This window comes from Dufourea novaeangliae, unplaced genomic scaffold (genome assembly GCF_001272555.1).
Source record: "Dufourea novaeangliae isolate 0120121106 unplaced genomic scaffold, ASM127255v1 scaffold167, whole genome shotgun sequence".
Classification (NCBI taxonomy): Eukaryota; Metazoa; Arthropoda; class Insecta; order Hymenoptera; family Halictidae; genus Dufourea; species Dufourea novaeangliae.
Window position 1 is genome coordinate 143,849 of NW_015374041.1, and position 27,939 is coordinate 171,787.

Genomic DNA, 27,939 nt, shown 5'->3' on the forward strand with positions numbered 1-27,939 from the left:
TTCTGCGTGTCCGTGCACTCAATAGATTAGTATGTAGATTTTTATGTCTTTGAAATGAGAGGTGTTGATGTGCTTCTGTCGTCAAGTGACTAAGGCGTTTTAACTTTAAGCATGGATATGGACGGTACAACGTTGTCGATTGCAAGGAGCAATTTGTATTTATTTATCTATTATTTGTAATGGTGTAAGAGGTTTCCCCTACCTTTCTTCGCGTGCAAGATATCCGCAGGATCCGGTGGCAAAGTTGTACAGTGGCTTGGGCTTAAGCTGGGTTGCAGGGATGGAAATGGACTGCCTGCTCCCGATGGATACCTAATATAAATTTGTTTCACGATAGTACGACAAAACATTTAGCAGTGACACAAGCTTTAATAATGCGAATTATAAACGGAGATAGGTATAACTTTTTCAAGTGTAGATGATATAATTTTAATTTCATTGTGCGCGCTTATGATTAAGTGATAATTCTTTGTAGATATCCTTTCTTACAGGGATACCTACAGTTTTGACGTAGTATTAGCTGCTCGTAAAGTGTCAGAAAGTCTTTACTGTTATGATAATGGCAACGTCGTGATAAAATACAATGAATCACATATTTATCCAAACATTTTCGAAATGACAATTAAGTGTAAAATTTGCATGTAATTCCTGTTTATGTATCCTTATTATCCTTAATTTGATCATGATTTTGTAATCAAATTTCCTAATTTTTGCACTAAAATTCGCAGTTTGGTACGTAACTTTGCCAAAGAAATGCGACACACTTTCCTGAACAAATCTATGAATCACTGTGAATACCGTTAAGATTTAATTATTCAGAATAAATACACCCGAGTACTAACTTTATAGCTGTTATTAGACTGTGTATGTTTGTACATCCATATGAAATTTTAACATGCAAATTGTAGGAAAATGCAGACTTTAATTCTTGGAAGGCGAATCGTATTGGTGGCGTGGATTCGTTTAGACCCTTATGTATCATTCCTTCTAAATGCATTTTTGCAAAAATTTCTTTGTGACCAAACTTTCTGTTTATTTGAATTAACATAAAGAATAACTAACTCAAATTACTTATAGATAGCTGTTGAAATGGATAAAGTTCTTGAAAACTAAGGGTCAAAGTGACCCACTCATCGCTGCCCGAGGCTAATAAAAATTAATGACATTTAAATATCACTTTCAACATAATAAGACATCTAGTACAGAAAATAAATTTCTATCTAATGTTTGCATTTATAAATTAATGTCTAACATTGTGAATTTGCATACACATTGGTGATCTAGTCATTGTACCTATTCTACTACTTTGGTGATAATTATTAAATTTACTTCCGTTTTGTGGCCTCTATCATCGATACCAATATGGTACACAATGTGTTAATCATATTGTTCGTTGATTTCCTTTCTATCATTCTCACGTTTACCAAGTTTAGGCTTAATAAGTTGAATACTAATAAGTTACTGTGTTGCTGTTTAAATAAGTGTTGTTTGGAAAGATAAATTGGGAAGAATATTCCAAAACTGTGATGATTACCGGCTAACAACATATTAAGAGTAAAATGCATTTGGCTACCCTTAAATATATTATTACATGTATTACAGATTATACTTTTTTTCGCATGAAATTGAACATCACTTGCATATACCGCTGATTTGCTTCTAAATCTCATGATTATTAAACTGTTAGAATATCCTATAAAACATCCATAATATGCTTATATGTAGAAACGTATGGAACTTGTTTGAAAGTTTAACCGTTTGATTACGCACGAGCATGGCCGTGCTCCTCGTGTATTTCACTAAAACTGCTTATTCTATTTAAAATGTCGATTATTATTGTTGCTTGACGACTCAATTATTGACGTGGAGTCAAGAAAATCAGGTTGAATCAGGTCAAGAATCAGAGTATAATAAATGTTTCATTATGTTTCATTATACAATACATTATACTGCCTTTACTGTTTTTCCTACATTAACGTAAAAATTATGTTATTATTGAAAAATAACCGAGGAAACCCATAAATGTTACAATGAATCACATTCTGAAGTTCGAATGGATGTTCTTGAGTAACAAATGCTTGTCTTTCCTCTTGTCGATTTGTACGTGTGCATAGATGGTAGTAAATTTTTGTTATTTAAAAAAAAAATCAATTCTTAATACATATACAATATCTTAATAAAATAAAATGAAAACTTTTGATCAAATTTACATAAATCGAGAGCTCACATTGCGATTTTGTCACTGCTGAATCAAAGTTTGTTATCTGAATGACGTCCGCAGTCAAACGGTTAATACGGAAATTTTTCTAGTGTCTTTATATATGTTGTATATATAATTTCTTGGTATAACGAAAAACTATCTATATGTATAATCTTCTCCTGAAGAACAAAAGGAAACTTACTAGATCTATTCAAAACAGCATGGTTATAAAGCCATGTATGATTCTTTTTACACATCGTCTTTAGAATAGCTACTGTTAATAATTCCGTTTCTCTGTAAAATTTAATAAATAGGTATTCTGGTGTCTATATAAAACTTTAACAAACCGGAACATGGATTTCATCATAATTATTAGAAGTATGTTTTACTTACCACGGATTTGGCCTCGGCCAGCCTGTTGTTTGCCCATTAAGTATCCTCAGCTTATCGTAAACACTTTCGGCCGGACTTCCAGCACCGACACCGACACCAACAGTAGACACACCTTGTTGCTGCTGTTGCTGTTGCTGCCGTTGCTCCTTTTGTGCTGCCAAATTTCTCAGTACTCTATTGATAGATGACACCTGAAACAAAACACAAGGAAAGAGTTAATACACAATGTTGAGCACATTATAATCCTGTAAAAGAACATGTATTTATCGTTGTAGTTGTAGGATTTTGTTGGTACGTGATGTACATAAAAAAATATCACCGAGTCATAACGAACGTTTATAATGAATTTTATGATTGACCATTATATTGTAATATAATTAAATGATAATTCTCTAAATATCTTTTTCACTCTTCGGTTATATTATAAGTACATACACATACTTATGTAGTATTGTCTATCAATATAAATTACGTTCATCAATTTAAGAAAAATTTCTTCGTGGCTTTATTTAAAAGGTTATTTCAACCATTCATTGTAACAGCTCTCATTACGCTTGAAGCTGAATTCATAATACTTATTAAAGCTTGGTTCGTTTAAAATATACAGTAGGTAGGGGAAAGGTGTCTAAAACGATCCCTCGGGGTAAAATGATTCCTGGCTGCCCTGTGGTTATTACTGGTGCTATATCGTAATGTCGTTCTACAATAGTTCTCCCCGCACGTTACTAGTTGTTGCTCCAAGTGCCATGTGAATATTAGTGCTCTGTGTGTTGTCCACAAGAAAAATGTAAAATTACTGCAATTTATCTAAGATCAGGTCTTTTTCAATGTGTGTAACTTTTGTCATAAACGGTTTAATGTGACAGCTGCTTCTTGCGCGGATTTAACCACAATTCAATAATAAGTTAATTAATGTTTCGTTACAGCATGTAATAAGTTTATGTTATATTCAATCACTGAATGTGAGTTGGGTGCTTGGGGTCTTATGATTCCTCTCTAGTAGGATAAAATGTTATTGTATTTTGTTTTAGTTACAACCAGAGTTGGGCAGAATTTTATACGAATAATACACAGCGAAAAGCAACAGTATCTAAAGGTGTCGTTCTGAGCTTTAAACAGTTAATGAGATTAAATAATTGTTCGACAAATGTCGATTCATTCATAAAGAAGTATTATTTTATTATAAAAATTGAAATTTCCACGTTTAAACAATTATAAATGACGAAATACTTGTTTATGTTTTATCCGTTATTCGAAACTTTTTATCTAGATGATAAGTTTGCCCATCTCTGGTTACAATGCCCCATCAGTATGAGAGAAAAATAACGCGTCAAAGCTGTTTTTATTTAAACAAAATGTAATAACTGAAATGCTTTTTAATGTTCGTCGTATTCAGTACCAATAGGTACAAAATGATCCCCGGGTATCATTTTATACATATACATTACAAAATGATCCTTAAGTATGCCTTCAAAAAAACGTGAATAAAAAATATAATTGATAGATTAAATTTTATTTAAGCCAATGATAAGATAAATAGACTAACTTACAAAAACTACTTTACTTTTATTTAAATAATGAGGCTTTGTATTTTTTATATAAATTACGCCATAAAGGGATAGTTTTAGACACCTTTCCCCTAATTTTTGTAAGGTAGGTAGTATCTATCATATCATTGACTTAAATAAAATTTAGCTACGTGATCAATTATATTTTTTATTCACATTTCTTTGAAGGCATACTTAAGGATCATTTTATACCTATTGATAGTAAATACGACGAACATTAAAAAGAATTTGACACGTTGTTTTTCTTAGATGTTCTTCTAGAGATGGGCAAATTCATTATCTAGATAAAAAGTTTCGAATAACGAATAAAAGATAAAAAAAATGTATTTTCTCATTTGTAATTGTTTAATAATGGAAATTTCAATTTTTATAATAATATAATACTTCTTTATGAATGAATCGACATTTGTCTAACAATTATTTAATCTCATTAACTGTTTGAAGTCCGCGCGGCACCCTTAAATACTGCTGCTTTTAACTGTGTATTATTCGAATAAAATTCTGCCCAACTCTGGTTGTAACTAAAACAAAAACATTAATAATAAAAATTATTAAACAATAATATAGCATATGGGTAAAATGATTCCTGGGATCATTTTATCCTACTAGAGAGGGATCATATGACCCCAAACACCCAACTCACATTCAGCGTTTGAATATAACATCAACTTATTACATGCGGTAATGTAACATTATAGAATTTATTATTGAATTGTGGTTAAATCCGCGCAAGAAGCAGCTGTCATAATTAAACCATTATGACATTTTTCTTATGGACAACACACAGAGCACTGATATGCGCATGGCACTTCGAGCAACGACTAGTGACGTACAGAGAGAACTATTGTAGAACGACATTACGATATAGCACCACTAATAATCACAGGACAGCCAGGAATCATTTTACCCCAAGGGATCGTTTTACACACCTTTCCCCTACATCTCATAATTATAAAAACTATCTTGACATTTTCGATTCCAGTATTTTGCACTTATGATTCAATTAACTCAAGTATGCCCTGTATTGCAATGTATTGAAAGTCACTATTTCACAGTAAAGAGAAACACCCTACATTAATAAACCTGAAAGTGTAGTTATTGTTTCATAGTTATTCGGTCAAAACATATAAGAATAGACGCTTCAGATAGTTTTGTAGTTTTTAAACGTAGTAGACTATCAACTGATTGGATTGACAGATACTAATAATCCAGTTCGAAGTCACAAGGTGAAGTGAGTGTCTCGCGCGAGCCAACGAATATGTTAGGAAATTATGGTCGCGAGTTAACCGATGACATGTGTTGGCTCGTTGATAGACGGAAAAACGCAATGGGCGCATAACTTATCGTGTATGTATCATGCGTATTTGCATACACGTGTTTCCGAGTGAATCGCGAGTATCGCAGACGCGCGAGTGCGTACTTAGGTCGGCAGAAGCCGAAGTCCCCTTGGAGTGACGCGAGACGGATATAATTGAAGGCGGAGGTAATTAACTCCCTCGTGGAGCACATACCGGCAGCCGCTCACCGCATCGTTTTAATTACCGCTCTCATCGCATTTCATCGGGCAGAAGCGCTCCCTTGCGTTCCGACTGCTTCGCCTCCCCCCCCCCTCTTTCTCTCCATCCGCTCACCTATAGCCCTGTCTAACCCTGTTCCTCCTGTTTCCTGTTTATAATAAATCCGATGCCGCAGAGGAAGCGCCTCTTCAGCTACTCCGCAATCTCCTAAAGGCGTCCCTGGGAACACATTCCACGGCTGAACGTGATTGAAAACAACCGAGTGTTTTGTGTCTTTTGCGAACTTCTGTGCCGCTGCCACGCTTTGGCGGCTTTTCTCTTGAGATAATGCGGGAAAAAAGCAAACATGCGCGACTGTCTGTATGTAAAGCGGGCCAATAATCGGTAATACCTCCAGTATCCTGAAAATGTCATGGCTACTGCGGTTTCATTAGACAGGATAATATGTACCCACATGTTTAAGAGAAATAAACAGCAGTTTCCATTATATCGAAGTTATAATATTATCTGTTAGATACCGGTCCGTTTATCCTGATTCATACGGTTTGTTACATTGTGTCTGTTACGCATTCTTTAGTGTTAGCCACCAAGATAGGTAATGTATAAACTCAAAAACATTTCCGTAGGAATCGTCAACCCCTCCACCTTTAGCCTTAGTTTCCAGAATGTATATTAGAGAGTTGAATTACACTCTGTCCAACTTAACCTCGTTTCACGCATGGGATGGATCTAAGGAGGCGTTGCATCGTCCGAACCCCCACTTATGCACTGTTTTCAGTGGCGTCGGTGACTTTGCGCGCTTGGACTATACCGTTAATTGGTAGGAGATCGGCAGAGATAGCGAGCTACAAGCACAGACGAGATATTATTATTATATATATATATATATATTCTTATATATTTTTATATAACGGTAGCCAGTATGTAGTGGGAGCTGTGAGCTGTGTAGATCGGTCGGAAACTGGTCCGAGCCTGTGTGAAAACAAAAAAATGGATTTTTTGAAAATTTTACATGAGAATGTACCCTTAAGTTGGCCAGAATTTAAAAAGGACGAGAGACTTAATCTGCATTACTGTATATTAATGACTTAATACACTTGTCATGCAACCAGTAGCGATCATACTTGCAACGCATAGTCCCAATTGTTCGTACATACAAATTAAAAGAAGACAATTCTCAACTCTCATCGCTTAACGTCAGCTTTTAAACTCTGGTTATAAACTGTCATATTCAGAAAATTGTCACCGAAATGTAATATATTTATTATTGGATATCCAACACATCGTCTGTGCTATAGTAAACGAGTTGAGTTTCTTCAACCGTTTCCCTGTTGCGGCAGAGGTAAATTCCACATTAGATTCCACGTTGTTCTTGCATTCATGGTTTAATGACACAATGAAAAATTTGTATACAATAAGTTATCACAAATTGTTGGAGCATGGTAGTAAAATATAACATTAATATTTGCTGTGAAGCTGGCGTTATAGGTAAATTAAAAGAAAATAGGCCGTTACAAGGAACAGACAATATACAGCAGAAAACTCTTTTTCGATCATCTTTTTGGTTTTTTCAATTCTGTCTTTGTTCATAACACCGCTCCAAATGGAATGATATAGTATTTCTATTTTGAATGCTAGTTGAAAATCAAATGAATTGACATACAGGGTGTCCCGTTTTCATTGAACTTTTGAAGGAGCGGTGATCAAGAATATAAAATGGATGAAGCTCAACAAATGAAATATAAAAACGAATATTTAATAAGGAAAATTTATTTAATAAAGGCATATTCATTAATCACTGTCATGTCGAATTGACCATTACATTAATGAAAACTGTAGTTACCTTAAACACCGACTATATTTTTACGAGATCAGTATTACTAACAGTAAGTACCTATCCTTTGATAACGTTCGTCATAATCAGTACCAAATTGTTTTTGACACCATAAGGTTTTTCCTTCTTCTCGCCTTCGTAATCACTTTCTTTAAGGAGATTACTCAGTAATTCGACAAACTGTACGTGTATGTTGTGGTTTTCGATATTACGATCCCGAAACTTGCAATTGGAAGAATGTTTGCAACGTCTATAAAACGAAGTACCTACATCGAGGACGAGTCCGACTAGTCAGGAGAGAGTATCAGTGACGTATATTTCGTGTTTGGGACGTGTCTGGGATAGTGATGGGTGCGCGAGTGCACCGAGGGGGATGACACTGCTCCATTCCTAGGTCCGAGATGTCAGCCGGCTTCAACGCCGTGGAACCCTGACATCAGGTTTAACAAACCTCGGGGAAAGGAAGTCTCCCATGGCCAATCCCAGGACTCCCCGCGTAATCCTGGACACGCGGTTCTCCCTCTTTATCTCTGTCTCTCTCCCTCTCTCTCTCTCTCTCTCTCTCTCTCTCTCTCTCTCTCTCTCTCTTCTCTCTTTCTCGATAAAACGAGTTACAGTAGAACTTTTATTACGCGAAGTAATAGTAGACATGATCATTCGATTAAGAAAATGTCCAGAAAATAAAATTATTTAACGTAGCAAATAATGCGAATATAAACTGGCAATGATTTTCAAGTAATGATACTGCTACAGGGGGTTTAGATAATATTTTTTATTTTGTTGAAACAAATTTTTTTAGATTGCTTTTGCACTCTAAATAAGCCGACTAACTCACAAGAATATGTTCATTACTCGTCTGGCTGTTACATTTATCGTATATTTAAGAGTTGATTTCCGACATTAATCGTCAAATATTAATTGCCACCAATGTATATTATAATTGTTTTCATGTATCCTTTATAACTAGCTATTGAAATGCTAAATTTCATTAGATAATACAATACATACTTCAAATAAATATTATTACTTAAAATACAATATTTAATGTAAATATTATTACTTAAGTAAAATATTATATTTGAAGTAATAATTTCACTAATTATTTTAATTACACTGCTTAAAACAATTAGAAGATCATGCATTACAGTCACTTTGCTCGCCAATACGACGTATAATCTTCGAACATTTTTTTGTATAATTATAACTAGGTATTAATAGCGTTAGTAACGTACCAAAAAGATATCAATTTGGCAAATCTATAGCATTTGTTTTGTGTCTTTCGTGTAGTAGACCAAGTGCAACTGTTGGGTCTGTATAAATGATGTAGATAAAGTATTACCCCCATGTACTGGATGCATCGATTTCACACACACATTGCAACGGATGTATTGTCGCTACATTTAGAACATAGAGAGAGGTAACACTAAGGCATCAGGTTGAGCAATTTACTGAACCCTCTGGAGATCACGGTTAATCTGACAGGTACATGCATGGGTGTAGCCAGTTTATCAGTCGGGGTTGGGGGGCAAAAATATTAACACACCAACTGCCACCGTGAAAAAGGCTATACATAGCCAGACACACATTATTTTGTTTTTAAAGTCATAAATCATTGGTCGTGTTTCAAATTATACTACAATATTAAATATTACACAATAATTTTGTAACTGTGATGGGAGGGGGGGGGGGGTCAAAATCCAAGTTTTGTCTTGTAGGGTTAGGCAAAAGCCACTTTTTTCCGTTCAAGGGGAGAGGAATGGCCCACCCCCTCTGCCCCCCCCCAGGCTACCCGCATGGATACATGCAAAATGTTTTTATAACTATCTTTAAGTAGACATATCTAAGAACTAGCTGGCAAAGTGTTGTTGTTCTAGGATACTTTAAGTCTCTGTGTATACATCGTTCGCGATCGACAGGGCCATTGTACATCATATATGTATAGCGACAACATCACCTTCAAGGTTTTCCGAAAGCAGTACTCGACTGTCGTAGATAGCTTGTGCTTCCGATAAAAGGCAATTCTCCAGAGTTATGTATCCATAAGGAACTGAAAGGCAATAAAACCTCAGTTTCTCTGTGGTTTCGATTTATATTGGTTTATTAAATGGCGAAAATTTATTGTATTTTCTGTATTTTAATTCTATTGATATCGCGATCTTCTAGATATTTTTTTTCTTATTCCTTTTTTTTTCCTTTTTTTTTCGGAAATGGTGGCACAATTCATTCGATTGGACAATCTAAAAGATATTGAAGAGTTGCAGAAAATCTTATACATGAGTCTGATAAGGAAAATGAGAGAAATGAGTTTGAAAATGAAACTGTAGATGAAATCGATATTGTTGACTTGCATTCAGAAGATTCAAAATTCAAACGACTTAAGATATTTCTAATGATGAGAACCGAAGATGAAAACGAAGATGTTATGTATTTTTGTGGAAAAGATAAAATATCAGAATAGAGAAAAACCTATAAGTAATTCTCAATTATTGTATCTCTCAGATATACTGCGACCTCCTACAGAAGATTTAAGACTACGGCCTCAGAAAGGTTAAGAATATGTGAGTCGTATGAGGTACCAATCAACTCCACTCACTATTATTTGTTGTCTTCCAGAAAGTTTACCCATTACCCAATTTACATTTACACTTCTGTTGTAAATATTTATTACCGATAATAGAAATACCTTAGTGTGCGCGCGATGATGTTTATTTTACGACAGATCTATGCACACTCGAGAATATCCGGCAGTTAGACAGCGCATAATGCTGTTCGTTTCACCATCGTATCTTTTATTTATCCTGCGAGCTGCTTTCGTCGGTTCCGTCACTTACAGCTCGTATAAATCCCAGCCAAGTCGTAAAAGAATTCCTACGAACTAAAGCGGTACGTTCTCCTGCTGCCGATAGTTCCACAATTTATTCCCTCGAGTTCTATATTTTCTTCTACGCATGGCTAGGTATTCGCGCGCTGTTCTTGGCGTGAAGTTCTCGCCGTAAAATACACAAGACCTTCGCTTCACTTTTAAATGTATACAATCGAGTGATTAGAATTGTCCGCGAGTAGAAAAAGAATAGGTCAATCGAATTTATGGAAACTGTTTGCGTTTGATTTAACCCTTTGCGGTTCAATGCCACAGTACAGGAACCATGTATGCAGGTTGTGCTTGAACTGTTTTACGTGCTGCTATCTTTGAGACTTGTAAATAAAACTTGCTTGTGCCAAGAATAGTCCTTGTAACAATTTTTGCTTTTTTTTCAGGAGAATAAAAAGATATGACATTTTTAAGAATCTTAAGAATCGATGAATTTTCTTTTCAAAATAAATCAGAATATGAGTCGTTTGTGATAATATAGGTAGGTTCCACCGTGTTGTAAGTCTCGCTTCTGACTACTAAAATATATTGATATCACAAAAACCGAAATATTGGACATTAATCGTTTTTGTTATGAGCCCCTGAATTGATGAGTGTAACTCATATCTCTCTTTGGAGTGACAAGACGGACTTTCGACAAAAGTGACGTCCACTATTTTTTTTAGTAGAATAATACATAAAGGTTTTCTGAATTTCTAACGACGTATCTGAAATATCTTTTGTATGTTGCATCAATCAAAAAGATGTGGCAGAAACTAGTATAGATACACTAGTCCGACCTATCAATATGGTTGGTTGATCAATGGACGAAATTTTAGTAAACAGTCTTGAAATATTTAACATCGTTAGACAGTTCATAATCCCCGCGGATTTATATTATCCAGGGGGGTCTTACTTCTGATTTTTCGCTCTCTGCAGGTTATATGTGTTGTCATGTTTCCCCCATGTAACATAGGTCCCCCACAACAAAATATCCCGTTAAAATGCATGAGGAGGTAACACATCGACAGATTCACGCATCATATATGACACCAAATATACTTTTGTGTATAATTCGAGAAAACTAAAATCGAACATTCGTTAACTGTATAGAAAAAAGTTGTTCGAAATGATCACCTTGACAACATATTTCAGGGGCATCGAAATCGATCAGGATGTAGCTATTCGACAGGTTCACCCAAAAGTTCATATTAGTTACAAGATTTAGTATAGTATACATTTTCTCTACCATGTAAAAAATCTGCAAGTATAGTCTTGTTTCACGAAAAACATTCAATTAATTCGTACACCATATTCACAGATCACAAGTTAGAAACCGTAGATGAATTAATTTTTACAGAACGAATCCCACACAAATGAATCTCTACATTACAGATTAAAATATTTATTAGGCTGTTGATTTTTGCTCGAATTCACACGTTCAAAGATTGATTAAGGAAAAGTCGAACTAAACAAAGATCCCTTATTTAAACGTTTTATTAGAATGCAAATAAAATAATAATACCGTTAAAATTGAATAAAGTTACTACTTTCTTGTATATTAGAGATTACCGTATCCGAACACCTATTATCCGAATACCCTAATATTAGTTATAAAAACATACTGATTACATATAATGTATACTTTCTTTTTTTCAATCGAATTCTACTCACAATCAGTTACTTATGTTAAAAGTTTTGTATAATTTTTATTAGCGGCCGAAAAGCTATGGGATCCGTAAATACTTAAATAAATTGTCAATTTTCTTGATCTCTATTTAAATAGGTAAAGTTTGGTATCAGAAACATGATTACTCTATTACTCGAAAATTCCTTTATCGGAACCTTATGTTTCCCTATTAGTTTGGACACTGAATGTTCTACTGTATTTTGTGTATTCGCTTATGGTAAAAATGTATAAAATCCATAGTCTAATCATGATTCATAATACACTGCTCGAACGGTTAGCAAAAACTGCACCAAAGAATTGACTTTTCTGTGAAAAATTAAGTTGTGTCTACCATAACTGTCCCGTAATTTCTACAAGTGTAGCAGGGTCCTTGGTGGTACGCAGGAGGCAGCGATATCGAAATTACTCAACGTCCTGATCAGGACACAATGAAAAGTCGTTGCGGCAAGAAGGTCCTCCGGCGACAAAGCGTATCCCAAAGCACGGAACCGGTGCCAGTCAAGCAACAATCTCGGTTCTGGTGTGACATCGAGTGTCCTGGCTGTTTGACTGTTTTTTGATTGGCATCGACCACAAATATCGTCGTTCCACGGTTTTATGTTCAGTGACATTTGCCGCGTGGGTCACCCTTGTCATTACCGTGACAATCGTCGCGTACTAGAAATCGATCCCACAATGGCCGGCTTTGTCATTGCGAGCGAGCCACTTGCGGAACGCACAAACGCCGAGACACGCTCTGCTTTTTCTCGTCTGATCTCGAAGAAGTGAGTTACTCATTGTTAACGTACAGTTCGAATCGGTTGAATTACTCGTCGGTATTACATTTACTCACCCTTCGGTTATATGTCAACTGGGTCCGCCTCTAAGTTAAATGGAATCTCTGAAGTTCTTGCACCGGTCGAGATCCTATTCTAGGATTTATTATTCCTGCGTCTCGAAGAGATTTAGTTTATTTTTTGAATCAACGATTATCTTTTCATGTGCTGGTATGACTTCTGTGATATTTATAGCTACGGTAATTTAGTAGTTGGCTCCGTGTTATAAGTAGCATCATCATCAAATGTGTACGAATATAATCATTTGACAATTAATACTTTATATCGATGTGTAAGATCATTTTTTGTGTTTCATTCACTACGCACATCTTATGAATTCTTGCTGATAAATTTTATGCAACTACCCTTTACACGTTGTAACCCTAATAGCATTAATGGCTGGACAATGGTATTCAGCAGTTGGGAGTTAGTTGGGATATAGTTAGTATTTTTGCCTACAAATTCTCAAAACAGGGCCTACGACGAAAAAGTTATGACAATTTGTCAACGAATATCCAATGTTTGGCCTATAATCATTATAGTTGGTTCGGTAATTAACCCAAAGTTTGCCAACATTTATATAAATCTAATGTTGAAGACGTCAGAAACGTTGTTAGAACCAAAAACTTGTTATTATATTTCAAATTGATTTTTTTTAGGTCTTACTTATGAATATACTCGCAATTTGTTACTGTCGCGCAACACATTTGACATTTGAAATTTTGTGAAAATAGAGTCAGGGAACAGAAGATTGGAAATAACTTATAATAATTATTTGTAATAATTAGCTACATGTATACAATATATATTATACCTATTATTTTGTATCGATTACGTTACATTACGTGTAATGACGTCTTGCATTTGATTCCCTTCATTTCTACTATTTTTACTGTTTTATGTATGTATAATACTTATAAAAATTTGTTAGTTTGTATGCAGTACAAGAATTCTGTCAGTCATGTTACCAAGATAAAGTAAGGCCTCAACACTATCACATTCGAGTCATTCCACGCCAAGCGAATCACTTATGTACAAGATATCTGGGATTTTGCTCAAATTGAATTATGTTATACTTCATGTGAAAGTGGGAGTGGGGGTTTAAGTCATTATTTTGCTGGCTTCTGTATTGTTTCAAAAATGCACACCCTCAAAGTTGGAAATTTTCATTGATTTTTACGAAAGCTACCATCACAAAAGATTTTTATTTCAGTAACTATTAAAGATAAGAACTTGATTCTTCTTTCGTTTTGATAGTATACGATCATTCTTTGTACCGAATCTTTTGTCTGTATGTAACGTTACTTTTGTAGTGCAAAAATATTTTTAATATATTTGAATTACAAAAATAACTTTACATACAGAACAAAAATTCATTAGAAAGAACAATCTTTTACGATCAAAACGAAAGAAGAATCAAGTTCTCATCATTGTGAGACCAAAATTCGTTTATGATCGTAGTTTTCGTCAAAATCATTGAAAATTGCCAACTTTAAAGGCCTGCATTTTTTAAATAATTCTGAAACCAGCAAAATGATGATTTAGCCCCCCCCCCCACACACATACACACAACCCCACACAACATTCTCAGTACCGATAACAATTATGAACCCACTTTAACTAACTATAATTAAGAATTTTCCCGCTCCGTTGATACGCCTAACAAGAAATATAAGAGAAAAAGTAGGTAGCACCTCGTTCATATTACGGTTAATATGGCTTCCGCAAATTGTCAATAATTATAAATGTAGTTGAAAATTTAACAGAACATCCTTAGAAGCTTCAATTTTCGATTGCTGCCAAAAAATCGCATGGTCAATGATAAAATTATTAAAAAAGGAACGTTATAAAAATTTGTTTGTAACACGAGTCTTATAGAACTGTAGTTGATACTGAGAAGTTAATTACTTCTTATTTAGCTACAAAAAATTATATTTTCATAAAGAATGCTGTGGTTATAAATCTGTTTACGGATATTATGATGGCACGGAAAAAAAGATATGTTAACGAGCAAATAAAACTAAAAATTAAGATCAAAGTATGCAAAGTTAGGTTTCAATGCGTTTGGTAGGATCTTCTACGCATGTCTGCCATGAGCGGCAACGTCGATTGTTTTCCTTTGGTTAATTCGACGAACTTTTCAAAATAATATTTAATTAAAAATTAAAAAAAAAATTAAATTTCTTTACAATAATGAAAAAAGTGTTTGTTTTTTCCACTTATTTGAAAATTCTCTTTCCAGTTATGTATTTTGAAATAATTTAAAATATCAATCATTTAAATTAAATTAGTAAAATTGATAAAAAATATAAAGCTCCATATGGAGTCCCAGATACGTTACCAAATGCGGAAGCTACCATAATTCTAAAGTCATTCACTTAAGTAATAGGCAACGAAGGAAAATTATAAGTGCGTGCGTTTTATCGGTTCGCCTGCGACAATAGGAATTTTAACGCGTTTTTTCACGGTACGTCGACTGCGTAACGGGTCGCGATATACATAATATGCGATTGACATAAAAGGGTCCCAGATATTGTCCTTAGCCCGTGCGAGTCGCATAAAAGCCGACACGCGAAGGGAGCTTGAAATACGCTGGAACTACGAAGAATCCGGCGGATCGATGAAATTAGCATGTATCGTGAAGAGGCCGAGAATGGATGATTCTTGAAAAGGGTGCCCAGTCGCCGAATAGAGACGTCATAATACATATTATCCTCGCACGTTGCTTACGAAACGACTTGATAACGAGCACGATAATGATTTCAGAATCAGGAGCAGAATAATCTCGAAACGAGTAGATTATGAAATGGTGATACATTGAGATCTTCGACAAAAATGCTTACGTTTAATGAAAGAGATCAATTTTTTTTAGTTCATGCATTTATTCACTATTGGCGTCTTATGCATAGGAAATATGTACAGTTATTCAAGTTTGTACGTACGACACAATTTACATTTTTTGTTAAAGTTCAAATTACTATAATTAACAATTATAATTTATATTCGTATGGACTTTGACTAATATATTCTCTTTATCTACTTTAGTCTGAGAAAGTATGCAAAGTTTATTTGGAAAAGTATCGTTATATCTGGGAGTATCAGAAAAATGCACACAACGAACATTACTAGAAACTAGTTCCATCTATGCATAACGGATTAAAACTTATGTATGATCGCTCGAAAATTTAACAAAATATAAACTTATCGTGTGTGTTCGTTCATTTGCTTTTTTTACCGACCTACGATACTGTAGTAACGATATCGTGTATTATTTCTCATTTGAATAGATCGTAACCTTGATGATACTAATTGAGGTTTATTTTTTTTGAAGAGTAACAGCATAAAGATAATTACGTAGTTGAAAGGTGACACCTACTGATATTCCCTCTTATTGTTAGAAGAATTTTGGTATGTTCGACTTATTGATAATTATACAAACGGCAGTGACGAGGGAATATTCTCATTCTGTTACCATACAGTCAGCCATCGCTTATCGTTATCCCATATACGTGGATTATTCAAAACAGCATACAGATGGAGTTATTCACCGACAACGTTACTGTCACAGAATGTCGCACTTTACCGAGACTTTCATGACTTTCGAATAACCCTCGTAAAGTGACTGTGACCACGCGCCTCGAGTCACCCGAACCTACTATTTCAGGATGTTTTCATGATAATAAAGCCACTGTGTATGGGGCTCGTTCAGACCCCAGGATAACGGAAGTGGGCTGAATAGAGCGACCGAAAGAGAGTCGCACCCTTCGTTTCTTCCGTTCTTCGTGCTCAATACACTCGACTCGTAGTGCGTACGACCAATGGGGTGGCGGGCACGCGGGAAATACGCGACTACCGCGGATAAGCACTCGTAAAAATTGCACTCATATACAAGTAGAAGCGTAAACAGTATCTACGCTGGGGGATACTACGCGCGCTATTATTCACTCAGAAATCGCGCAGAAACGATATCCCGACATCTTTGGTCCGATCGCTAGCATCCCCCTATCACGCGATCCTGGTGTGACAGTTTGTTACGACAGTGTCAATGTCATCGGAGAATTTATTTGTATACGCCACTGCAGTAGAAATTCACGATTAAGAAACAACATTTAAACATTTTTTCTCAAAATTTCATTTACAAGATTCTCATTGAAGAAGATATTTCTAAAAGTATCCTATCAAAAACGTGTCGATATGATTATTGCAGAAAATATTTACACGTCTATTAAAGACGGTGGATGTTATATTTGGGTTAACAAAAATATAATAATAAACATAACTGTTCGGAGCAGATATTAGTGAAATGGAAAATGTTCCCGTGAATTTACCATGTATGGAATCATGTAATATTTACTAAGATGTGAAAATTGTAAAAAAAATTGTGTAATAAATATTACATAATACTAAAACAATTGCTCAATTTTCTCATTCTGTATTTTGTAAATAAATGAAGATGTTTATTTTTATATTAGTATTTCACTTAAATAAAGATGACTATTTCCATACATTTCTTTCTCTATTGGTAGAAACACGTTTACATTGAGTACGTGAATACCATTTACAATTTACAACATACGTTCAGTTTGTTCAATGATATTACAGTGTGAATATAGTATTATAATGATGTAACAATGATGCAAGTTGTAATATGTCTGACGCAGTGGGAAGTAGGTAAATCTTTTATCTTGTACCTCGTGCATCAAGTTTAACTTAATTTAACTCAACTTAGCAAAAGTGAATTAGAAACGTTGAAGTCAACGAAAGGCCTGAACTTTGACAGAATAAAATAAAAATAAAATAAAAGTTGATCATAAGTGCGTTTGGATCCATAAAGTATCCCCGAAGCATTTGTTTGCTCCGAATCAAAATACTGCTTTGTGGGTTCATTCATTTAAGAGAAGTTTATACGACAACCTTTCTAACTTAAATTAATGAGATTGCAATATTATAGTTAAAACATTCATATAAATTTATAGTAAACAAATGTATGACAGGTTGAGGGGACGTTTCTCGAAGATTGAAAGAAATTAATCTATGTATAGTAAGATCTCGTTATATGTATAAAACAGTTGACACCTTTGAGGTCGTACCTGTAAAAGATTTTGTGCTACGTGCACTTTCCATAACTATTCCTACAATAAATATTGCTAGGTTTAAGAAAATCACATCAATTTGATCTTCATTAGGTTCCAATTGCTTTATCATCTGAAATTTTATTCATGCGAAAATGTTTTTTCTATACATTTTAGAACTTTAACCTTTATGTACAATAGCTTTTTAAATATTCTGCTTGTATTTCATAAGAAATGTATCGTAACGTACTGATGATTAAAAAAAATGCTAGATACACATTTTGGTATCGCTTAATGTCGAGTTTTGGTATTGGTAACAGTGTCCTTTAACGAATCAGCGCAAAATGAGGCAGCTTCCAACAGGGTCTTGGGATTTTTGTATATTTATTACGTTGTTGCTCAGAATCTAAAAGCAAACAGGCTCGTAAAAGAAGATTCATGGTAACAGAAATGTTCATCGAGTGAATAAAGTTGAATGTTACATTTCATTCGTATTTCTGTACGAAATGAAACTGATTAAGCTGAACGAACGACCAAGCATTGTCACACTTAAAATTGGTCGAGTAGTGCTAATGGGATCTAACAGAGCTTTTTCCGGCATTTCTCGCTTTGTATATGCGAATCGGAACAAAATACAGGGGAGTGCGGTGATACGTGAGACGTGCTATCACGTCTCGTGCGCGCGCGAGAACAACATACACACACACACACGCGCGCGCGCGCAGAGAGAGAGAGAGAGAGAGAGAGAGAGAGAGAGAGAGAGAGAGAGAGAAAGAGGAATACGAGCAAAATGTCATAACCTGTCATTAAATCACCCTTCTGGGTGTGAGCGCACGCGCACCAATTCCAGCCGAGAACCACAAAGTCCCATGCGAGCGTCTATGTAAATTATAGGTTACGTGAATCACGTAATAAGAGTGTATCGTGACAAAATGTTTTCACTGTTTGGCACTCAGTAATCCAAATCTATTCAGTACATTGTCACGGACATAGTATGACCACCGAGCAGAACGATCAAATTAATTAATTATTTACTGCGATCATTATTAATAATTTACACTGTTGTTATTGTTGTTAAAAGTAAATAAATTAATTATGAGTCACGAAGAGGCGGAAAGTTGTAAAAATAGCATTATTTTATAGAGGATATTTAGAATTTTTAAAGAGAATAAACCGAGGCTCGAAAGGAAAGAAATACAGGGTGTCCCACCTAACGTGCGTGAGCACCTTTAGTATATCACTTGCTTTTGATTTGCAGAAAAAAAATTTAAAAAATTTTAATAAATCCTCCAAGTGATGTTCATCAACTTCGATACATTTTTGCACTAATCCCTCTCTTATAGTTTATTTTATTATTTAAATCTACTCTCATGCATTCGTGGATTTTTTGAATTCTAGGTCACATGAAATTCACGTTATTATAGGTCATTGAATTAATCTTGATTTCAACCATTACGCCACGCTGCTAAACATATGTAATCCCACTAAAAGAACATCGATGAACTTGAAATTTCGAAAAATATGACGTTTAGAAAAATGTTTGCTCCTTCTAACCAGGTAATACTTTCTCATCACATTTAGGTGAAACACCCTGTATACTAGACGATTGGTTGGTTAATCCAAAAACAGGTACAAAATACCGATTATAGTTCGTAAATTAAATTTAAAAAGTAAGTGTTTAACTTAAGTATTTGTTACATGAATAAATTGTGTATATACATATACATATTACGTAAATTTTTATAACTTGCATACAATGAAGTTATCGATACTAATCGTACAATATATTTCGAGGTACGACATTTATTATTAAGGGATCCCGAGGGGAATGTCGAACATTCTACTATATGTATAGGACATAGACGTTATTCCCATCGACGCTCCCAGGAATTTCGGACGAAAATATCCGTACAATGTTTCGGCGATTATTCCGAATTGAGATTGTAACGAATTCGAAGGCCTAATAACTGGAGCGAACTGGTACGCCACGTGCCGATACGCCGATTTGTAGTATAAATCTTACACCCTACGCAGCGGCGGTATCGTATAGTCACCCCATACCGCGTGGGAAATCCTGCTTGACCCGAGAGCCAAAGGAGAAAAAAAGACGCGAAGCGCGTGCAGAGCGATTGTTTAGTTAGGTGACAGCTCTATTATGTCCAGCGGAGACCGAGACTCGCCCAAAGTTGGACATTATTTAAATCAATTTTTATTTAAATAGTTATTTAAATAAAAAATTATTTTTTATTTGGAAAAATCTAAATAAATAAATCTAAGTAATAAAATTATTTGTTATTTCCAAATACAATTTTAGTTATTAGTTGTTAATTATTATCTATTACATATTATTTATTATTTATCAGTCGTTAAATAAATTTGAGTTGTAACTATTCTCCATGACTATTTTAAAGGTATCGTTTATTGTGTTTCTTCTTTGTGTCACTATACAGGGTGAGGTACTTGAAACCAACAACCTGAATAACTTGGCTGCTATTGGGGGCTGATCATTCGATGTTATTAGTTTCTTGATAGGTGGAGGCGCCAAGGAGATATGAAGGTCATCTCTGTTTTGTTAAATGGAACGGTAAGGTTTTTTTACTTACATTCTGATAGAGTATTTCAAGACGAATACAATGACCTATTGGAAAGGTCATTCGTGGTCTGGGTTCAGCCAATTATGATGGAAAATAATTCACTTTGAGGAAATGGTCGGACACTACCTTGCCGTCCCTGGTTGTTGATATTATTACTTCGTCTCTGTCTCGTAATCTCTTGTTATGGGTCGTTGAATAGAAATAAACATTCAATCACGCTGTACGCTTCATCTGTACATACTACGATTAGTCGTTTATGAGAATCTGCGCCGAGCGAAGTGTATCTCAAGTTTCCGAAATTGCGTTATTCAATAGCGGAGGAAGTAGATATGGTTTTTGTTTATGGGGAATGTCGCTAAATTGTAAGGGATGCAGTCCGTTTGTATGCTGGGCGGTTTCCCGAACGTGTCACACCATCACGATCTGCATTTACGAATGTTATTAAAAGTTTTCAAGAAACTGGACGTGTAGATAACAAAATACGAAGAAGATCCAAGATTCCAAGGCAGCAACTGATGATCGAAATACAGTGAACATACAAGGCAACTAGCACGTGAAAGTGGCATCAGTCAACGAAGTGTTTTGCGAATATTACATTTAAATAAATTCCACGCTTTTCATGTTTCACTTCACCAAGAATAACATGGGAATGATTTTCAAAACCGTGTAAATTTTTGTGACTGGGGTCTGCAGACATTACAGAGTGATGAGCTGTTTTTGACTAAAGTTTTGTTTACGGACGAAGCCACATTTACAAACTGTGGCCAAGTCAATCGTCATAATATGCATTATTGGTCAATAGAAAATTCACGGTGGCTGCGAGAAGTGGATAAACAAAGACCTTGGTCTGTAAAAACGTTTTGTCCGGACTTCTTAACGGTGAAATAATTGGTCCTTATTTTATCGATGGCACATTAAACACTTCGAGATATAAAGACATTTTAACGGAAATTTTATCACACCTGCTAGAAAATATTCCGCTTCACATACGGAAAATTATGTGGTTCCAACAAGATGGATGCGCTGCTCATTCTACACGGATAATTACTCAATTCCTCAACGTGACATTCGGAGATCGTTGGATTGGTCGTGCTATTTGTGGGGAAAATTAAAGCAGTAAGTGTATAAGTAAATACCGACAACCAAAGAAGATATGAAAGAGCGTATAAGAAGAGCTTGTGCCGCGATAAACACAATTGAAATTCAACATGCCGTATTATACGTCAAGCAACGCTTCAGAGCATGCATCAATGTTCAAGGTCATCATTTTGAACACTTGTATTAGTCGCGTATTACTGTTAGATAAATAAATCAACGGTGCTTGATCATTTTCTCAAAGCAAATTATTTTCCATCACAATTGGCTTAACCCAGACCACGAATGATCTTTCCAATAGGTCATTGTATTCGTCTTGAAATACTCTATCAGAATGTAAGTAAAAAAACATACCGTTCCATTTAACAAAACAGAGATGACCTTCATATCTCCTTGGCGCCTCTACCTATCAAGAAACTAATAACATCGAATGATCAGCCCCTCGATACCAAATAATTTTGGCCTGATGCATTTTTGCCTATCACCAATAGCAGCCAAGTTATTCAAGTGGCCGGTTTTAAGTGTCTCACTCTGTATACGTTACTAAATTTTGAAGAATTTTATTAGGAAAAGTATGTACAATCACTTACGTCCCACGTCCCACAATGAAATACAATATATTCTTAAAGTTAATATTAAATACCTAGGTTCTTGGAAACAAGTTTTCCGGTTTGAAACATATTCTTAGAAAACATTACTAACTGAATTCTTTTTGATCAATATTCTTTTTGTTTGAAAAATGATGTGTATCAAAACCGTAAATAAAATTTTATGAAGTTTATTTTTCAGTCTGACTTAACAAGTTTGTAGTGTACGTACATAAACAGATTTCAGACGAATTTTGTCTTAATCCATCATCCGTTTTTTCATTTATGTATTTTGAATAGGTACTTTCAAGTAGTTTCACTGGTAAAAGAAATAGTGTGTGTTCTTGTAAAAAGTACGTACCAAGTCCTAATTTAACATGCAAACGGTGAATACTTTTAATCATTTTCATTCATGAAAGTATAGCCAAACAATCCAATAAAAAGCCATTATACATATGCAACAACCTAATAACAACATTAATGCACTATTGTTTGGAAAATCTACTGAACTTCCTTCTTACCTTTTCAATCCACTGTCTTTCTTTAAATAATTAATTGCTGTTTACAAAACAGTGCATCGAATTGTAAGAACCATTAATGAATTTTTACCCGTGTGTTTGATTCATTGTCTATAGTCTATTCATAGTCTACATAAGTACATATGTATAGTCTATAGACTCTATACTATGGCCTTCAAAAGTATTTGTACATTATGTACATATAGGGACTCAAAAAATTCTTTGTATGACTATCAAACTTATTAATCGGAATTATGAAGACAACTAGAAAGTCATTCTTACAAAATCAATCGCAAAAAATAAAAGAACATTTTTAATATTGAACATTAGAAAAACATAAATTATACCTCATATGGAATAGATACCCAAATATAGAACACTGCCATCAGATATAATAATTTCATGGAAAACAAACAAAAAGTAGTTTTCTTCTTCTTAATGATTAAGACACTTTAGTTATAAAATCACAGTATTAAAAAATCATATAAAATCAAGTGTCAACATGGTAAAATAATAAATAAATACGAAAAATACATCTTTACGCACCGTCAAAAGTTTTCGAACAACAGCAAACCAAAACAGCACTGCCACAACACTGTTTGTTCGACTGAAGAATCACAACGTAAGCATGTGGTGAGCAAAATGGACGAGTGAAATAGCCTATAGTCATTTGACAAATATTCATTTGTCAGATTTTAAAAAATGCCACTATTTCATATTAGGCACATGTACTGTTCCATATTTGGCCACTCTCTTCTATATTTTTGCCGTTTTTAAATTTGCTAAAATGTTATGGTAGACAGATGTTTTTCATGTACATAGATACATCTACATTATATGTATGTATAATAAATGACTTCGAGAAAATATACGTGACAAAGTAATAATATAAGAAGACAATCCATACCAATTTTTTTAAATTTTGTAGCGGGATGAAAGAAAGAATTGTACTTACTATCAAATAACAACTAATAATTATAAAGATGCAGTGTTTTTTTTTAAACTTATTTTAGAAAAAGCAATTTTTAATGACATTGTTATGCTCATAGATTCTTTAAGCCAATATTTTAAAGAGAACCGATAGTATATTTTCAGGTCATTCATTTAAATTTTCATTAAAATGTTGAATATGTAATACGTCTTTAGTTTAACAGTAACAGTACAGATGTATACGCCACCTAAGCTCGGTACGGAATCGTGTGGCGCACGCGGAGCGAGCTGCGAAAGGAGCTGGAAACCAATTCCGAGCAATGAAGACGATCTTTTCCCGTGTATCGTTATCTCGCGGGCCATTATTCCAAGAGTTATCGCCGCCAGTTTGATTTATCGTTCCAAAACACCAAGAAACTTGGCTGAGCCCCCGATGCATCGTGGATCGCATTTCTGCGAAGAACAGTTCTATCGCTCCATGAAAACGACGTCAGAGAAAAGATAATGGCAGATGAGAATATAGGAAATCAAGGGGGTGATTTAGCGAGTAGATTTGCATTGCGAATTTCTTCATCATTAATTGTAAATGAAAATGACGGAAGTAAATATGTATGTTGTTTGTGAAACTAGTCGAATCTTCTATGGATTATTACTAATAATATTAATCATGGATCAGATCAATATGATTAATTTATTATTTTTTAACACTGTTTATTCATTATTGAATCATACTCGGCCAATTCGTTCAAAAACGTAGCCATAAGTCTAACCATACACACTCGTGTCTCCCCTTGGTTTTTTCAAACATAAAATTTGAAATTATTTCAAACCAATAAATGTTGGTCATTACGCGCTGAAATATTTCAAACACGTTACCATTTACACAGCAATGGGAGCGCACCTTAAGACCCTGTGGTTTAGGAATAAATTTGGAATCCGACCAAATTGTCTAATGCTCAACATTACTATTAATATTAACATCAGATCAGCTGTGTATGTTAATAATCGATGAAAGCCGACTTAAGGTACGATTTCTAGGTATGGCACAAGGTACATAGTAATATCTTGGTTGTGACATCAATTTAGGAAAACTTTAGAACTGCATTGGATAACAGAATATGAAAAGAACAAATATTAAATTTCAAAATATCGGGGCAGTGTATTAAAGAAACAAAATCGAACGAATAATATGAACTAGAAGGCATGGAAAATAGTTATGGAATGGAAAAACAATAGGGTTAACAAGACTGTGAATGAAAGAATTTAAACTTACATTGTTAGTCTATGATACATAATATGCAGCATAAAAACTTTAGTATAGCAGAGTGATAACATTTACATTAATTTTAATGAATACCTTTTTATTATATTCAGACTTCAGACTAATAAAAATTAGCTTACAACAATAGGAATTTTCATAAACATCTTTCGAATAATTATTCCATAAGATGAACTCATCTTTACTAAAAATTATCCTTAACATGAATTACCTACTTGCATTAAAAGATGCCGGAAATTAAATGTTGTGTAAATCGACATTAAATAAAACTACAAAGAAATCAATGAAATTATATGATAAAATCATTTATTCGAGCTAGTATACCAGTTTTCGCAAGTACAGAAACTACATAATTACATACATAGTACACAATATATTCTTCTGTTTCTTGACGAAGATTTTCACATAAGACAAGTTGAAATTTCTTTTATCGTCAACTGCGATACGCTTCAAGAAAAATACAGGTATCAGAAGAAATGGTCTGAACGAAGCAACATAACAACTATACCCAGCGGAACCAAAAAAATTAAAAACATAGAATAGGTACGGGGGAAAACGGAAGTGAAACACAAGGAGAGGGGCGGCAGATTTTGTCGGTAAGATACAAATTATATTTAAATAGAAGGTGAAAAGAACGCACGGCATCTGCATATTAAACAGGAACGGAGAAAAAGTTAGATGAAGTGAAGGTGAAGAAAGACCATGAAAGGATCGTTCTGAACTGCAGTGTGAAAATACAATACTCTTTGCTCTTTCTGTTTCTCCAATCTGAATCACTTTCTCCAATTCCATATCTATAGGTCATCGTATACTATAATTTTGTGCAGTGTAGTGTTCGTACTAGAGCTGTGACTTTATAAGATACCCGGGTACCTGGGTATCCATGAGATATTCGAATACATATATGAGACAGTCGAGAATTTGCGATTCGGCAGTCATACTGCGCTACTTAGCACTCGCGTTACACTGCAAAAACATGACTTACTCATTCTTATAACATAATAATATACTAATATGTATTATTAGTAAATAGTGCTAAGTAACGCAGTATACGCGGCTGCGATCGAATAATAATTATTGTAATATCATTTTGAGTTTTATTCAGTTTTCCAGTCATTGCCGATATCGATCGAAAATGGTCGAAATACAATCGATATAAAAATATAACCAAATAACCGAATAGAAATTCTCGACTGTCTCATTATTCGAATATCTCGTGTATACCTACATACACCCGGGTACCTGGGTAATTTTTGTTTACCCAGGTATCTCACGGGTACCCCGGTAAAAGTAATAGCCCTAGTTCGTACTAATACTAATCAAACAAAATCATTTCCGAAATCACTTTAAAACAATTAAAAATTCGTAACGTATGGCTTATACTTTAAGTGATAATTCACAAGAACGTATAAATATTTTCCTCCAATGTTATGAATAAGAATCACGTATCACGATTTGCATTTACAAAGTTCCGTGTTAATCGGACGTAAAACCGGTATGCAAATTTTCAAACATTTCATATTCTTAAATTCGCTTAGATTCTTACACGAAGGTAAATTATTTAATCGATTCTATTAATCTTTATTATTTACAACGACCTTCTATTTTTACTTACATTAATGTAATTTAAATGTGATTGTGTAATTACTAAGAAAATAAAGAAATGTTAAATGATTATAAACTCTAGAATCTGGAAGTATTTAGAGTTCTTTGAAAGACTATCAAAACACCAATGGCATTTCAAAAAGTTTTTAATTTTTATTTGTCTAACAGGCACAATTCGGTCTAACATCTCTATGGAGAAATTGTTTATAATAGACATTTTTATCGACCTCTCAATTTTAACTAATGATCCTAACAATTATTATTACTTGTTACTTTTTACACGTTCTGTTTTTATTTTTCATTCTTTTCCTTTAATTTACTGAAAATTGATAGACGTTTATTGAAAAACGTGTAAGTTTTTAAGTGTCATATATACGTAGTATTATTTAGGTACTGGAAAAATGGTCATACTTTTTAATCAACGGTAAATCTGCAGTAAATTTTGATCATTAATGATCGGTAATAACACTTACACGAGGGACAACGTAACTTGTGCACCTTAAATATTGCCATTACTATTCGATCATGTCAAATTAATCTTTTTCTAAATACACCTTGGTTAACCCACCGGCGGGCGCGTACGTGTATTCAGTACACGGAGGTTAGTTTTTAGTGAAAAAAAAAAAACATTTTACCGTGATGGAATCTATCTAGCACTCATATGTATTCCTCTGGTGGACATTTTTAGATCATATGACACTTTGTTTAGGTTGAAATACAGTTTGGAAGTGTCTGTAAACTGAACGATAGTGAAACCATGCTACGCATTCTACAGTGTGGCGGAGCGGTGCGGTTGTCGGTTGTCCCTAATATCGGTTTATGGTACGGTCACGGAGCATTTATTGCTTCGCAATTTTTTCCCTGGAGAAGTCTTAATTTATTTATCAGGTATACAAGTAGTGACCGAAGCAATTCGTACAGTTATTAATGCGTATTTCGGTTTCACGTTATCGTTCCGTCCGTTCTCCTCAATAGCGAATCATCGCACCATATAAATCTTGGTGTTTCTGAACCAATGTGGAAATTTGAAATTTACATATTTCGTTGTTTTGTAAAAAATTGTCTTGCATTTGATGTAGCGACGCATAGGTACTCTCACTTCCTCTCTCTCTCTCTCTCTCTCTCTCTCTCTCTCTCTCTCTCTCTCTCTCTCTCTCTCTCCCCCTCTCTTTCTTTCTGGAGATAATGTACTAACGGTACACATGAAGAGAAAATTAGGAAGGTTGCATAAAAAATAATTTTTCTAGAAAATATGAAAAATTAATTTGGGATTTTGACTAAATCATTTCAGAGTTGTCATTCAACATAGAATCGAATTTCTAATGTACGATATTGGAGTCGAAGTCCATTGGGTCATTCCACGCAAAATCGGATACTTTTTGGAGCACCAT

The 27,939-nt window shown here is 34.4% G+C and overlaps 1 protein-coding gene across 1 annotated transcript; it reads right to left on the minus strand.

Annotated features, from left to right (window-relative positions):
- Positions 1-170: 170 nt before the first annotated feature.
- Positions 171-27,939, minus strand: LOC107189535. Its single transcript, XM_015578095.1, has 3 exons — positions 27,877-27,939; positions 2,594-2,784; positions 171-312 (listed from the first exon to the last, which is right to left on the minus strand). Exons 1-3 carry the CDS (start codon positions 27,937-27,939, stop codon positions 171-173), a joined length of 396 nt encoding a protein of 131 aa, XP_015433581.1.